The sequence below is a fragment of the Bubalus kerabau genome, chromosome 6, assembly GCF_029407905.1.
Source record: "Bubalus kerabau isolate K-KA32 ecotype Philippines breed swamp buffalo chromosome 6, PCC_UOA_SB_1v2, whole genome shotgun sequence".
Taxonomy (NCBI): Eukaryota; Metazoa; Chordata; class Mammalia; order Artiodactyla; family Bovidae; genus Bubalus; species Bubalus kerabau.
In genome coordinates this window covers 30,420,380-30,434,070 of record NC_073629.1, presented here as the reverse complement: position 1 = coordinate 30,434,070, position 13,691 = coordinate 30,420,380, and the positions used below count along the sequence as shown (strand labels likewise).

The 13,691-nt window shown below is 43.0% G+C and overlaps 1 protein-coding gene across 5 annotated transcripts in view; it reads right to left on the bottom strand.

Annotated features, from left to right (window-relative positions):
• Positions 1–677, bottom strand: part of PTPN22 (protein tyrosine phosphatase non-receptor type 22) — a 57,570-nt gene extending 56,893 nt beyond the window's left edge. For all 5 annotated transcript variants that reach the window (XM_055584699.1, XM_055584701.1, XM_055584698.1 and 2 more), the window contains exon 1: positions 591–677. In XM_055584699.1, the coding sequence (XP_055440674.1) occupies positions 591–677 (87 nt within the window). The remainder of the gene's footprint in view (positions 1–590) is intronic.
• Positions 678–13,691: the final 13,014 nt, after the last annotated feature.

The window sequence follows — 13,691 nt, the reverse complement described above, 5'->3', positions numbered from 1 at the left end:
CTCACCTTTCTCTACTCTCCATCCTGGCCATTCCACCCCTCCAAGCAAAAGAAGATTAAGGAAAACCCCGTTACTGTAAAAGCACATGTTCTCTTATTTTTTCTTCATTAAAAAAAGCAAAAATGAATATGGCAGAAAGTAGTTAGGGTGCTCTTCAAGAGTTTTTGTCATCCAAATGGAACCCACAGGAGGGTTCCATAAAAGCATAATGCTCCATGAAAAGTTAGTCTTGGTTTCTTTCCTCTTGACATTAATTAAAATTAGCTGTTTGAAGCATAAACCCAACTCAGATACCTGGGAACTCCAGATGTTCAATTAATATCATATTTATGCAACTGGAATTATGTATGTCATCTATAGGAGTCCTAGTCAAAGTCTAAGAACTAGCAAGGAAAATTTTTAAAACTGTATTTTGGAGAGAATAACTAGAATACACACAAACCACTTAGAGAAATCAAACTTTTAGGTTGCCTTCTTCCCCTGAAAGTTCTGAAATTCACTTTATCCGAAGAACAACTTGATCTATGAAAGTTGAACCACTATCAAACAGTCTATGTAACTAGTCTGAGAGTGTCACACATAGAACTTACCAGAAATTCATTAGCAAACTCCTCTTTGTTACTCTTCCTGTGTTGTGCCTCATCCAAGAACTTCTGCAGAATTTCTCTTTGGTCCATGCTGCAGGGAAAGAGAGACAGTCTACGAGTGGGTTAAGGGAGGGCATGTCAGATGTGTGTCATGGCCGAGACAGCACTGAGAAGCCACTGAAGCTGCTTGAGCAGAGCATGTTGAAGGCTGTGGTTTACTGACTTCATCACAAGCCCTAGAGGAAATTAGTATGTAACCAGCCTCTGTGGTCACACAACAAAGCCAGCACCCTCACTCCTGGGCCCTAGCGCCTTCCTTCTCAAGAAAGCAACCTGGTTGCAGTTCAAGTTTTTAACAAACAAGAGGGTAGCTAGAACACAAAGTATGTGTGGTCTGCTTATCTCTGAGACTACTCCATTCCATTGCCTGTAAGCACACTTCATCATTTTTCTTGCTTCCTAGAGAAAAGGCAGAATTGCAGGTTTCCTGGATGGTTTCTGCCACCTCTCATTTCCCCAGTGAGCACAAAAACCCTGTTGACACCTTCTATTTCCTCATGTCCCAAAAGAACTCCGTAAAAGTTCTTGTGGGCCCAGAAGAGGAGACAGTTTGGAGACACTGTTTGGAGTTAAGACACCTTCTAAAGCTTTCTTGTCAGTGTGATCAGTGGCAAACGTCTGTCCATCAGAGAAGGCATTTTTGTTGAATTTTTGCTTCTGCCATATAGAGCTAACTCTCTTTCAGATGAAGCAAAGTCAGCTGCTTCTGAGAGTCTGTGTCTCTCCCAGGGCTGGGGAAGTGCTCACCTCCAGTAAGGGAAGTGCAGCTGATTTCAGGACCCCCACCCCCACCTTCCAGCACTTTCTGAGCTTCATTTGGTTTCTAGATATAAAGACTAAGAGCCCTGGTCTACATGGGATCCACAAGCACAGTGGCCCCTATGAAGAGGACCTGACCAGGAAGTTGGCACAGAATCCCCTGTATTAATGCTAGTAAAATATGAGGGAATAGAAAGAGAGTAACCAGGCAAGAATACTGGAGAGGGTTGCTACATCCTCCTCCAGCAGATCTTCCTGACCCAGGGATCAAACCCAGGTCTCCTACATCTCCTTCAGTGGCAGGTGGGTTCTTTACCACTAGTGCCACTTGGGAAGTCCCAGTAAAATATGAAGGAACAGAAAAAGAGTCAAATCAACCACTTTGCTGACAACAATACACCTTTTAGGGCAGAAAGCCTGAAGAACTATTTCTAGAGAAGATATTTATACTCTGCAACCAAAGCCTGGAGAAAAGCCATTGTTTCTGGAAGCCACACTGTTCATGTAGGGTTTGAGCCCTGATAGGGAGGCTGTTCTAGAAAAAGCTCCCATGTATCAGCTTACATGAGTTCTCTCCTCAATGGGTACAAGCCTACCCAAGCATGTCTCATTTGGTGTGATAATGAACCAAAAATCAGTATAACATCTCTATTTGAGGACAGAAGATCAGTAAATAAGATATTAACAAAATGAGTCTGAAATAATCATGAAGAAAATTTGGAAATGTGCTGTTAGAACTTCCTCTATTTGCTATTAGCAATCCTTTCTGTTTTGCAACATTATTCAAACTTTCTTTAGGAAATGATTCTGAACACCATTTGGCTGCATCTACTTTATTGAGCCTTATAACAGGGAAGGAAAGGTCACTGAGGTATCTTGCTTACAGGCAGTGTGAAGTCAATGAAGAATTTCAATTTAGATCCACCTAATAAAATGAACCATATTTTCAACACTTGTTGAGAGCAGAATGTCGGGAGAGTGTGTAATTTCCTCAGTTCTGTCTCACTGCAACAAAGATTTCAAACAGCGGACCAGTGTTACAGCTCTACAGCTCAGTTTTATTTATTCCATAAACAAAGGATAGTACAGCCTCAAGACCTCAATCCCTCTTGGCTTCCTCTTTTTATATGTTTTGTCTCCTCCCTGCTGAGCCTGCCCTATGCAAATTAGGGCTAGCCAGGAAGGAGGCGTTTTTGTTTCACCTGAGGTTCTCAGTCCAGTCCATGGATTTTCTTTTGTTCCGTTTCCACGAGCTTTTTCCTTTCTTTGTCGTTTAGCCATCACCTTTTAGACTCCTTTTTCCTATTCTAACTACGCAGCAGGAGTTCGGTTCAGTTCAGTCGCTCAGTCGTGTCCGACTCTTTGTGACCCCATGAATCGCAGCACGCCAGGCCTCCCTGTCCATCACCAACTCCCGGAGTTCACTCAAACTCATGTCCATCGAGTTGGTGATGCCATCCTCTGTCGTCCCCTTTTCCTCCTGCCCCCAATCCTTCCCAGCATCAGAGTCTTTCCAATGAGTCAACTCTTCGCATCCAAGAGTAATAGTTCTCAAATTATTCCCCTCTAGCATTAAATTTAGAATTTCTTGCTGCTCTAGATAATACAATTTGGCTTTTTAAAAACAAAAATATGGGCAAATTTATTTTTTTATTGGTTGTACTAGGTCTTGATTGCTACTCACAGGCTTTGTCTCATAGCAGCAAGTGGGGTTTAGTCTTCCTTGTGGGGCACAGGCTACTCATGGCAGTGGCTTCTCTTCCTGCAGAGCCCAGGCTCTAGGTGCACAGGCTCCAGCAGTTGCAGCACTTGGACTCAGTCGTTGTAGCACACAGGCTTAACTGCTGCGGGGCAGGCAGAATCTTCCCAGGCCAGGGATAGAACCCATGCCCCCTGCACTGACAGGCAGATTCTTATCCACTGTACCACTAGGGAAGAATGGGGAAATCTTAAAGACAAAATTTCAAGTTCACCCTGACTACAACCATGTGAAAGTACGTGCATGGCTAAATGAAGACTAAAAGATGAAAAAAGAATCAAGTGATTAAGTGTTGGGATTAAGGATGGTTTTCAAAGTTCTTCTTTTAAAATTATACCATTTTTTAAATTAGAAAAAAGCCCTGCAAAAATTCATTAATCTGTTCAAAAAATTTATTGAGTTTCCACTGAATGCTAAGTATTGGACTATGTTAAGGGCTGCATATGGAGAAGGCAATGGCACCCCACTGCAGTACTCTTGCCTGGAGAATCCCATGGACGGAGGAGCCTGGTAGGCTGCAGTCCATGTGGTCGCTAAGAGTCGGACACGACTGAGCAACCTCACTTTCACTTTTCACTTTCATGCACTGGAGAAGGAAATGGCAACCCACTCCAGTGTTCTTGCCTGGAGAATCCCAGGGACGGGGGAACCTGGTGGGCTGCCCTCTGTGGGGTCACACAGAGTCAGACACGACTGAAGTGACTTAGCAGCAGCAGCAGCAAGGGCTGCATATACAATAGTGAGAGAGCCAGAACATGATGAAAAACACTCTTAACCAGTTCATAAAGCATCTCAGAACTAAAGATATAGATTTAATTACTGATAAAAATTAAAATATTCCAAATGAATTTGCTTATTTGAAAAGTAGCAAAGAATAACCCTGAAGGAAAGTGATTTTCTATACTCGGACAGCTGAGAGACCTACAGTTACATAAACTCTGTGACCTTAGAATGTCTTCACTTCCATCAAAACCAGAACTTTACTGGTAAAGTAACAGACAGACAGCTCATAAAATAAAATTTACATCTACTTTCCTTGAGCCCATATTTCAGAATAATCCCTTTCTAACTTTATTCTCTTTTTAGGGAGGGATAAGATAGAGATAAGAAAGAAAATAAGACAGTCAATAAGAAAGAAAAACTTGCTGAGATCCTATGTATGAGGATCTGAAAATAGCGTCTTAGCAGAACTGCAGATCTTCTTTAAAAGCAAGCAGCAATGCTCAGGATTCTGTTCCACTCTCAAACCAAAGATATAGAAATATCGTGAAATAACTAAACCTCAAAAACCCACTTAGCCAAAGGCCATTTCCTGAGCAGACCACTCAAGCAAGCAAAAAACAAACTGAAGGTGAAAACAAAGCACCTGTTTTATGTTTAATAAATCTAAGTTACTACTTAATTGTTCACACTTCTTTTTACAGATGCTGGAGGACAATAGGAGCCTAATTCTTTTCGATGACGATTCTGTTGACTCATTTGTATCTTGTGGGTAGATCAAGAGCTGGTGAAGGAAAACAGGTCATTCAGCAAAGATTAGCAAATACCTTAAAGAATCGAAGAGTTTTTACAATGAACCATTTAAACCAGTCCAGCATAAACCCTAAGTGAACACAACAGTTCCATGCAGTAAAAGAGTCATAAACACTTTATCAGAACCATCAAAGGCGGGCTCAAGTGGAAAGTAAAACTGTAGCGCCTGAAAAGGAGTCAGGAAGGAACATCTCACTGCTGCCTCACCTGCCGCTGGCATTTCTTCAGAAGAAAGATGACAACAGGGAGGGGCGTCAATCACTCTGTCACCTGTTCCGACCAGAGGGGAATGTGCCAGTTTAAGGGGAAACATCAGTGTCATGGGGATTGGGAGTTAGAGGACAAAAAAATCTTTAACCAAAGAGAATAGCAGTGGATCATTAGGACAAGATAAACTAGACAAGAAAGACATTCCATTTTCTCAGAACATCCTTCTCTCTGAGGAGGCAAGTTTTACCTTGAAAAGCCACTTATTAGTCTCAGCTTTAACTTCACTACTCCTGCCTTCCCTTATATCCCAGGACCGTTGATCTTATATGGCCTTTGTGTATTATCTATGAAGCACTCAGTGCTTCATAAGCATCCTCTTGGTTACCATGTCTTTCAACTTCAACTTGTCTTCTCTGTTCCCATGTATACCACCATCCCCATTTCACATTTGGATTCCTGCAGTGATAAGCTCTTAGTCATCTTCCTATCTTCCCAAGCTAGTATCTCTTGGTAACTAGGGCTGGATAAAAGTTAAGACTCAGGATTTCCCTGGTGGTCCAGTGGCTGGGACTCCATGCTCCTCCCAATGTGGGAGGCCCAGGTTCGATTCCTAACAGGGAACTAGATCCCACATGCTATAACTAAGATCCTGCACACCACAACCAAGATCAAAGAGCTTCTGTGCCCTAACTGGGACCTGGCACAGACAAATAAGTAAATTTTTTTTAAAAAGTGAAGACTTCTCTTTAATGCAGAACAACAGAAGTCCTTACTGATAGTCGATGGGAACCAGTACAGCTTCCTCAGCTTGTCACCAAGCCCTTCCTCATCAAATATCCCCAACCAACCTACCCAACCACATCACGCTAAGACTTTGTTCATTCTACAGCCATATCTTTGGTTGCTGCTGCTGCTGCTGCTAAGTCACTTCAGTCGTGTCCAACTCTGTGCGACCCCATGGACAGCAGCCCACCAGGCTCCCCCCTCCCTGGGATTCTCCAGGCAAGAACACTGGAATGGGTTGCCATTGCCTTCTCCGATATCTTTGGTTATTTCTCATCATTTCCCCTGGTTTTTGCCAAGATGAAAATAAAGCCTAGTTAGTTACTCCTTGCTTCAAAGATCCTGCCCCATCTCCATGTCACTATGAACTTCTCTAAATCTGAATCTCTTCAGTATAAGTCTTTATGTTCGGCTATGGAAGCTTAGTTTCTCCACATGTTCTTTGTCTCCCATAAGTTTATTTAAAAGAGGAAATTATTCAAAGGAAAACATATAAAATGCCTCCTATAGTTTTAAGCTTATCAAAGGCAATGATACATTTGTGTGACCCACAGGACTTCACAAGGGGCAATGATAGCGTCTTCTGTACATTTGTGTGACCCACAGGACTTCACATGGTTTTGAGAATACCTAAAATAGCTCTACTGTGATAACTAACTATTGTGGTTAGGCCTGGGTGGGACATCCACTCTGACTTGGTTACTCACTCCATCAGTTACTCTAGGTCTCTTGCCTGGCACAGTCTCTGCTTGTCTTTGCCTGGGCACCTTCACTATGCCAGGAGCAGATGGGCTTTCCCTACAGGGAGGACCAGGAACCTGGCAAACAGTACTTCCCTGAATGCTGCTGACCAAGCAGCAGGGCTAGTGTTATAAAAGAAATGGTGCTATTACTGAGGCAGAGTCCACCCCAAAGGGCTGCAATGGCCCAGAAAGAAATGACCTTCTTTATCTCCAGAATCAACTACTTCTCTTTTTAGAAATGAACACAGAGGAGGCTTATAAAACACCTTTTTTCCACACCGTCTCTAGCAATTATTTGTAGATTTTTTTTTGGTGATGGCCATTCTAACCAGTGTGTCATGATACCTCATTATAGTTTTGATTTGCACTTTTCTAGTAATTAGTAATATTGTATAAAAGAGACAGCTAGTGGGATGCTGCTGTAGAGTACAGAGAGCTCAGCTTGGTGCTCTGTGATGACCTGGGAGGTGGGAGGGAGGTTCAAGAGGGAGGGGATAATGTATGCTTATAGCTGAGTCAAGTTGTTATACAGCAGAAGCTAACACATCACCGTAAAGCAATTTACTCCAATAATAATAATCAAAACACCTCTGATGCAGCTAATTTGCTCTGCTCGTTTTCACATCATCCACAGCTGGAAAGTCCCCTACCCATCGTCCAATCGGCTTCTAGTCACTGCAGCATTCTGGGATCTCATCGTGTTTTTCAGTCCACCAGTCATGAGCTTCACAGTCAACTTCCCATGTGCTACACAAGGAATCACACTCTGCCTTTGGTTTAAGAAACAGTCAAGAGGCAAAGGTCAACTGATAACTTTCAATTGAAGAAATTTATTATTATTTTTTTTAATAGAGAGTTAGAGCTCTTAGTGTGGCTTGGTGTCTTGTTCAAAATAGAATCAAACCTGAAGTCTCAGCTTTCATTTGATTGGTTATTCATTTTTCCTTCATTTGTCCATTTAATGAATATTTATGAAATCCCTATACATGCAAGAGAATGGGGAAGAGGGAAGCTTCAGAAGTGAACAACAAATTGTCCTCATTCAAGGACCCTTTATTCTAGTAGGGAAGGTGCATGTGCATACACATTCAGTTGCTCAGTTGTGTCCGACTCTTTGTGACCCCATGGACTGTAGCCCGCCAGGCTCCTCTGTCCATGGGATTTCCCAGGAAAGAATACTGGAGTGGGTTGCCATTTCCTCCTCCAGGGGATCTTCCCAACCCAGGGATTAAACCCAGGTCTCCTGCGTCTCCTGCATTGGCAGGTGGATTCTTTACCACTGAGCCACCTGGGCAAAGTGATAGGCAAGAAGTAGATTTATTAATATCCTTTATAAAGAGATTGCAAGAAAATGAGGCATGAGAGGATGATCATGTTCTAGGTCTTGGGTGAGCCTCTGGGATAGATACCAAGTGAGGGTCCTTTTCTGAGGCAGAAAAGAATTCAAGAGTGAGCCATAGTGAAGTGAAAGCAGAGATACATATTCTATAGACAGAATGTGGTCTGTCTCAGGAGGCAAGAGTGCCCTGAGGTGTGGGGGTGTTTAGTTTTTATGGGTTGGGTAATTTCATAGGCCAGTGAGTGGCAAAATTATTCCAGCTACTTTGGGGAAGGGGTGGGGATTTCAAGGAATTGGGCTACCACCCAATTTTGGCCTTTTATGGTCAGTCATGAATGTCCTGCTGCCTGTGGTGTGTGTGACCTAATGTTTTACAATGAGTGAATAATAATGATCAAGGTCCACTGGAAGTCAAATCTTCTGCTATCTTGGGCCTAGTAGGTTCTAACCAGTTTCTGTTGTGTCCTCAATGGCTGTCACTCTTTTAGTGGTTGTGCCCTGCCCTCTTTCCTCCTGTCTTAGGCACATCCTGGCAGAGGAAGCATGCAACCATTTGCAGAATGAAGGAGCTGATGCTGCCAAAAGTCTTGGGGTTCTGTGCCCACTGAAGCTGAATAAAAAAAATACAGAGACAGTTTGAAGGAAATAGAAAGGTGGCATTAATCCTTAGACAACAGAGGGCAGACACAACAGGCTCATGCCCAAGAACTGTGCCCCCAACTTCCATGAGGAGTCTAAAGGCTTATATATGATGAGGGCTCCCAGTCGGGGTAGGTGATGAGGAACAAAAGTATAAAGATCTTGTATTCTTCCTCTTGCATTGTTTCAAAAATAGTCACAGGCTGGTGTCAGGTAGCCCAATAATTGTCCAGTGTCTTTCGTGTAGTGCGCTCCTGGGCCTTCTTTCTATAATACAAGGAGAAAAACTACTAGGCGGGGTCTGCAGAGAGAGTGCTGTAAAGGTGAGCACCAGATACAGGATGTAATTAGCATAGAGTCAAAGGATAATAGATACCAAAGGTAGCTAATGCAGAGTTAGAGGGCAGAAAAGCAAACTTAGTCACAGACTACATTAGGAACAAACTAGATTGGGAACAGTTATTTAAAGTAAACCTAAGAGTGATCAAGGGGCTTCCCAGGTGGCGCTAGTGGTAAATAACTCACCTGCCAATGCAGGAGACATAGAGATACAGGTTCGATCCCTGGGTCAGGAAGGTCCCCTAGAGAAGGGAATGGCAACCCACTCCAGTGTACTTGCCTGGAGAATCCCATGGACAGAGGAGCCTGGTGGGCCCCAGTCCATGGGGTTGCAAAGAGTTGGACATGACTAAAGTGACTTAGCACAGGAGTGATAAGGTTTGCTCACTGTTATCTTCTTTGTTCTCAGGAAAGACAGGAAAAACTCATTCTTCTTTTTCCCTTTTCACTGCAACAGAATGATCGGTGAATTGCTCAGGAGTTTTTTGAGCCTCTGCCTGACACTGTGCCAACCGCCTTACCACAGACTCTGACACACTCCTCACTACAATCCTGTGAGGTAGAGATTATCATCCGGGCCATCGTACAAATAAAAACATGGAGCCTCTCAGAAGCTGAGCAACCTTCCCACTTGGAGCTGTGGGCAGGGAGGCTACAACCCAAGTTTCAGTCAGTCAGTCAGTTCAGTTCAGTCGCTCAGTTGTGTCCGACTCTTTGCGACCCCATGAATCTCAGCACACTAGGCCTCCCTGTCCATCACCAACTCCCAGAGTCTACTCAAACTCATGTCCATCGAGTCAGTGATGCCATCCATCCATCTCATCCTGTCATCCCCTTCTCCTCCTGCCCCCAATCCCTCCCAGCATCAGGGTCTTTTCCAATGAGTCAGCTCTTCGCATCAGGTGGCCAAAGTATTGGAGTTTCAGCTTTAGCATCATTCCTTCCAAAGAAATCCCAGGACTGATCTCCTTTAGGATGGGCTGGTTGGATCTCCTTGCAGTCCAGGGGACTCTCAAGAGTCTTCTCCAACACCACAGTTCAAAAGCATCAATTCTTCAGTGCTCAGCTTTCTTCACAGTCCAACTCTCACATCCATACACTTGACCTCAAAGTCTCAGGAGCCGAGGAGAACTTATTTAATGTGTCAAGACTGCACTTCTTTAGAACAGAAAAGGAGGATGAAGGTCCAGCTGAATGGAGGGAATGGGCAGGCACAGATCAGCAGAGTCAGCCCAGGAGTGCTCAGTACATCCAAAGTGAAAGTCAAGTCACTCAGTCATGTCCAACTCTTTGCAACCCCATGGACTGTAGCCCTCCAGGCTCCTCTGTCCATAGACTTCTCCAGATAAGAATAATGGACTGGATAGCCATTCCCTCCTCCAGGGGATCTTCCCAGGGATCCCAGCCTAGGGATCAAACCCAGGTCTCCTGCGTTGCAGGCAGATTCTTTACCATCTGGGCAACCAGGGAAGCCCCATCCAAGAACCAACCAAAGCCCGAGCTCTGGATAAAGCACTGTGTCTGTGTGATCTTGATCTGAGTCACTGGAAATGAGTGGGTGAGGGATATGAGGAGAAAGGGGCATCCAGTCCAAGAAAATGGTGTTAATAAATATTAATCTTGAAAATGAAAGCAACTTAGGTGAATTGGTGGGACTGAAACAAGGAGGGTAATGAGGCTAGGAAAGCAAGAAATAAGGTTAGAAAGGCAGATAAGGGGCCTGATTATGAATGACCTTGTGTGGCTTCTAAATGGGTTTGCATTTTCTCCTGATACAAGCAACAGAGACCCACTCTCCAGTTTTAAACCTCTGAGCAACATGATCAGTTTTGCATGTTTGTAATATTACTCTGAAATGAGTTTGGAGTAATTCAAACCTAAAGGCAGGTCTGGGAGACTATTTCAATAATCCCTGTGATGGCAGCCTTAACTGTTGACTTCTTGGCAGGGAAAGGAAAGGAATGGCTTTACCTAGAAATGGGTTGGAAGAGGAAAAAAAAAGTAGTCCTGTTTTAAACACAATGAGTTTGATATGATCATGGGATATCTAAATTGCTACCCACACACACATTTGAGAGGTCCACATCTATGATCTTATCACAGATGGTCTTAAGTTATAGTTATTTTTGTGATCTAGGTTAAAGTTTAACTGTTTCCCTCACTTCAGGACTTTTCAGTGCCTCCAATATGCTATATCACAAATGCAGAGGGAGGATATAAGATGCAGTGTTTACCACACTCAATCAAACAAGAGTGTTTCCCCCAGCTTATCAACATGTCTCAGGACAACGGGGTTACCTGCTGTTCTAGAAGTTTTCAACTATATTAAGATTAAAAAACAATGAAGAGTTTTTTGAACTGGTTCAAAAGCAATTAGAAAGCAGACCAAAAAAAGAAGCTTGAATAATCAGCAAGGTGCCTGTCTTGGCTCATGTTCTTAACAAGTGGTAAGAATGGGGAGATCTGCCTAGTGTTAAGGACCCTGTGAAATGTACTACCAAAGTGAAACAGATGTAGAGGTTGCTTAAAAAGCCAACTATGTCCAAAAAAGGTAAGCACACAAATAACTATAATTTAAGACCATTTGTGATAAGACCATAGATGTGGTGCAAATAAAATTATGAGAAGACAGTCAGAGTCAGAGCCAGGAAAAAAAAAATTATTATGAGAAGGTAAAGATCACTTCTTACTTGGATTATCTAGATAGCCTTTAAACAAATTATTTATTTATTTGGCTGCCCCAGGTTTTAATTGCTGCACTTGGATTTTAAGAGAATGGTAATGCTTTGGGAAAATGATTCTTAGTTTTTAAACAGTAAGGGCTCCCATCTGATACATTTTTAAAGCAATTTTTATTTTAGTTTTTAATTATTTGTTTTTGGTATGCTGGGTCTTCATTGCTACACAGGCTTTCTCTAGTTGCAGTAAGTGAGGGCTACTCCCTAGTTGTGGTACACAAGCTTCTCACTGCAGTGGCTTCTCTTGTGGAGCACACGCTCTAGAATGTGGGCTCGGTAGTTGTGGCACATGGGCTTAGTTGCCCTGCAGAGTGTGGAGTCTTCCTGGACCAGAGATGGAATCCATGTCTTCTGCACTGGCAGGCAGATTCTTAACCACTGGACCACTAGGGAAGTCCTGATACATTTTATTAAAGTTTCAAAATTTTGTTTAGTGGCATGTAAAATTTCAAAATGAATTATACCATATCCAAAAAGGGACCAAAAAAAAAAGTCACAGCTTTGGCCAACTTGGTGGTAATATATGGGACAGACTGGAATGGGTCAAGCTTGCAATAGGATGATCAATTGAAAGCATAACTAGGAGGTTTTATCAATAGTCCCAGCAGGTGGTAATAAATTCTTGTAGGAAGAATCAGGACAAAAAGGAAGGAATAGTGAGAAAGACTAACTGGGGGTATAGAACTGGAGAGAGGGAGAAGGGAAAAATGACTAAGACTTTGAGTTAGTTGGATGGCAATCTGGGAAAGTGTGGGGATAAGAAAGGTTGATAGAAATAAAGAGTTAGAGTTTGTGGGTATGGATTTAGGAAGAAAGAAAATAAGTAAGATTTAGGAATCACATCGGAGAAGGCAATGGCACCCCACTCCAGGAATTTTGCCTAGAAAATCCCATGGACGGAGGAGCCTGGTGGGCCGCAGTCCATGGGGTCGCTAAGAGTCGGACATGACTGAGCGATTTCACTTTCACTTTTCACTTTCATGCATTGGAGAAGGAAATGGCAACCCACTCCAGTGTTCTTGCCTGGAGAATCCCAGGGATGGAGGAGCCTGGTGGGCTGCCGCCTATGGGGTCGCACAGAGTCGGACACGACTGAAGCGACTTAGCAGCAGCAGCAGCAGGAATCACATTGAGGTGAAATATAAAATAAGACTGGTTTGCCTTTGTGGGAGGCAGAATTAATGAAGAGAAAAAAGTCAAGCTAGAACTTTATGAATTTCAAACCACAGGGTCTCTGAATTGTTTAAGCAGTGCTTAACATATTCCAGGCATTAGGCTAAACCCTTCACAAAGTATATTGTATCATTTATCCCTCACAATAATCCTATCGTGGGAACATAGGCACAAAGGAGTTGGATTACTTGCCCAGTGTCACATGATTTGTCTATGGTGAAATCAAGGTGTTAAAATCAGACAGTCTAAATGCATTCATGATCTCTGGGCTACAGTGTTTCTTTCACGCAGCCCAAATCACTTCAGCTGTCCTAGGACAGAGGGTGGCCTAGCAACAAACACAACACCCAGGCCAGAGCTGCCTTATCTATTTGCCTAGCACCATATCCTCTGTCTCAAGGTATTACAGAGCAGGGGAACTCCTTGGTGGGCCAGTGGTTAGGACTCTGCGCTTTCACTGGTGTGGCCTGGTTGGGGAACTAAGGTCCTACAAGCTGTGTGGCATGGCCCCCCAAAAAGATACTACAGTATACTTGGAGCTAGATTCACATTCTGATGTTTTGTGGGCCACATAGGACAAAAAAAGGGAGCTGGCATGGCTAAGAGGGGGAAGAATAAAAAGAGGGCAATGCTGACCTCTAATACTTATCATTCAATTTATTTTTTTCCAGTTTTATTGAGATATAATGTGTAAATTTAAGGCATACAATGCAATTATTTGATATATATGTTTGCAAAATGATCACCATAATAAAGTTAGTTAACAAACCTATCACCTCACATAGCTACAATTTGTGTGTGCGTTGAGAATTTAACACAAGCTGGAATCAAGATTGCCGGGAGAAATATCAATAACCTCAGATATGCAGATGACACCACCCTTACGGCAGAAAGTGAAGAGGAGCTAAAAAGCCTCTTGATGAAAGTGAAAGTGGAGAGTGAAAAAATGGGCTTAAAGTTCAACATTCAGAAAACGAAGATCATGGCATCCGGTCCCATCACTTCATGGGAAATAGATGGGGAAACAGT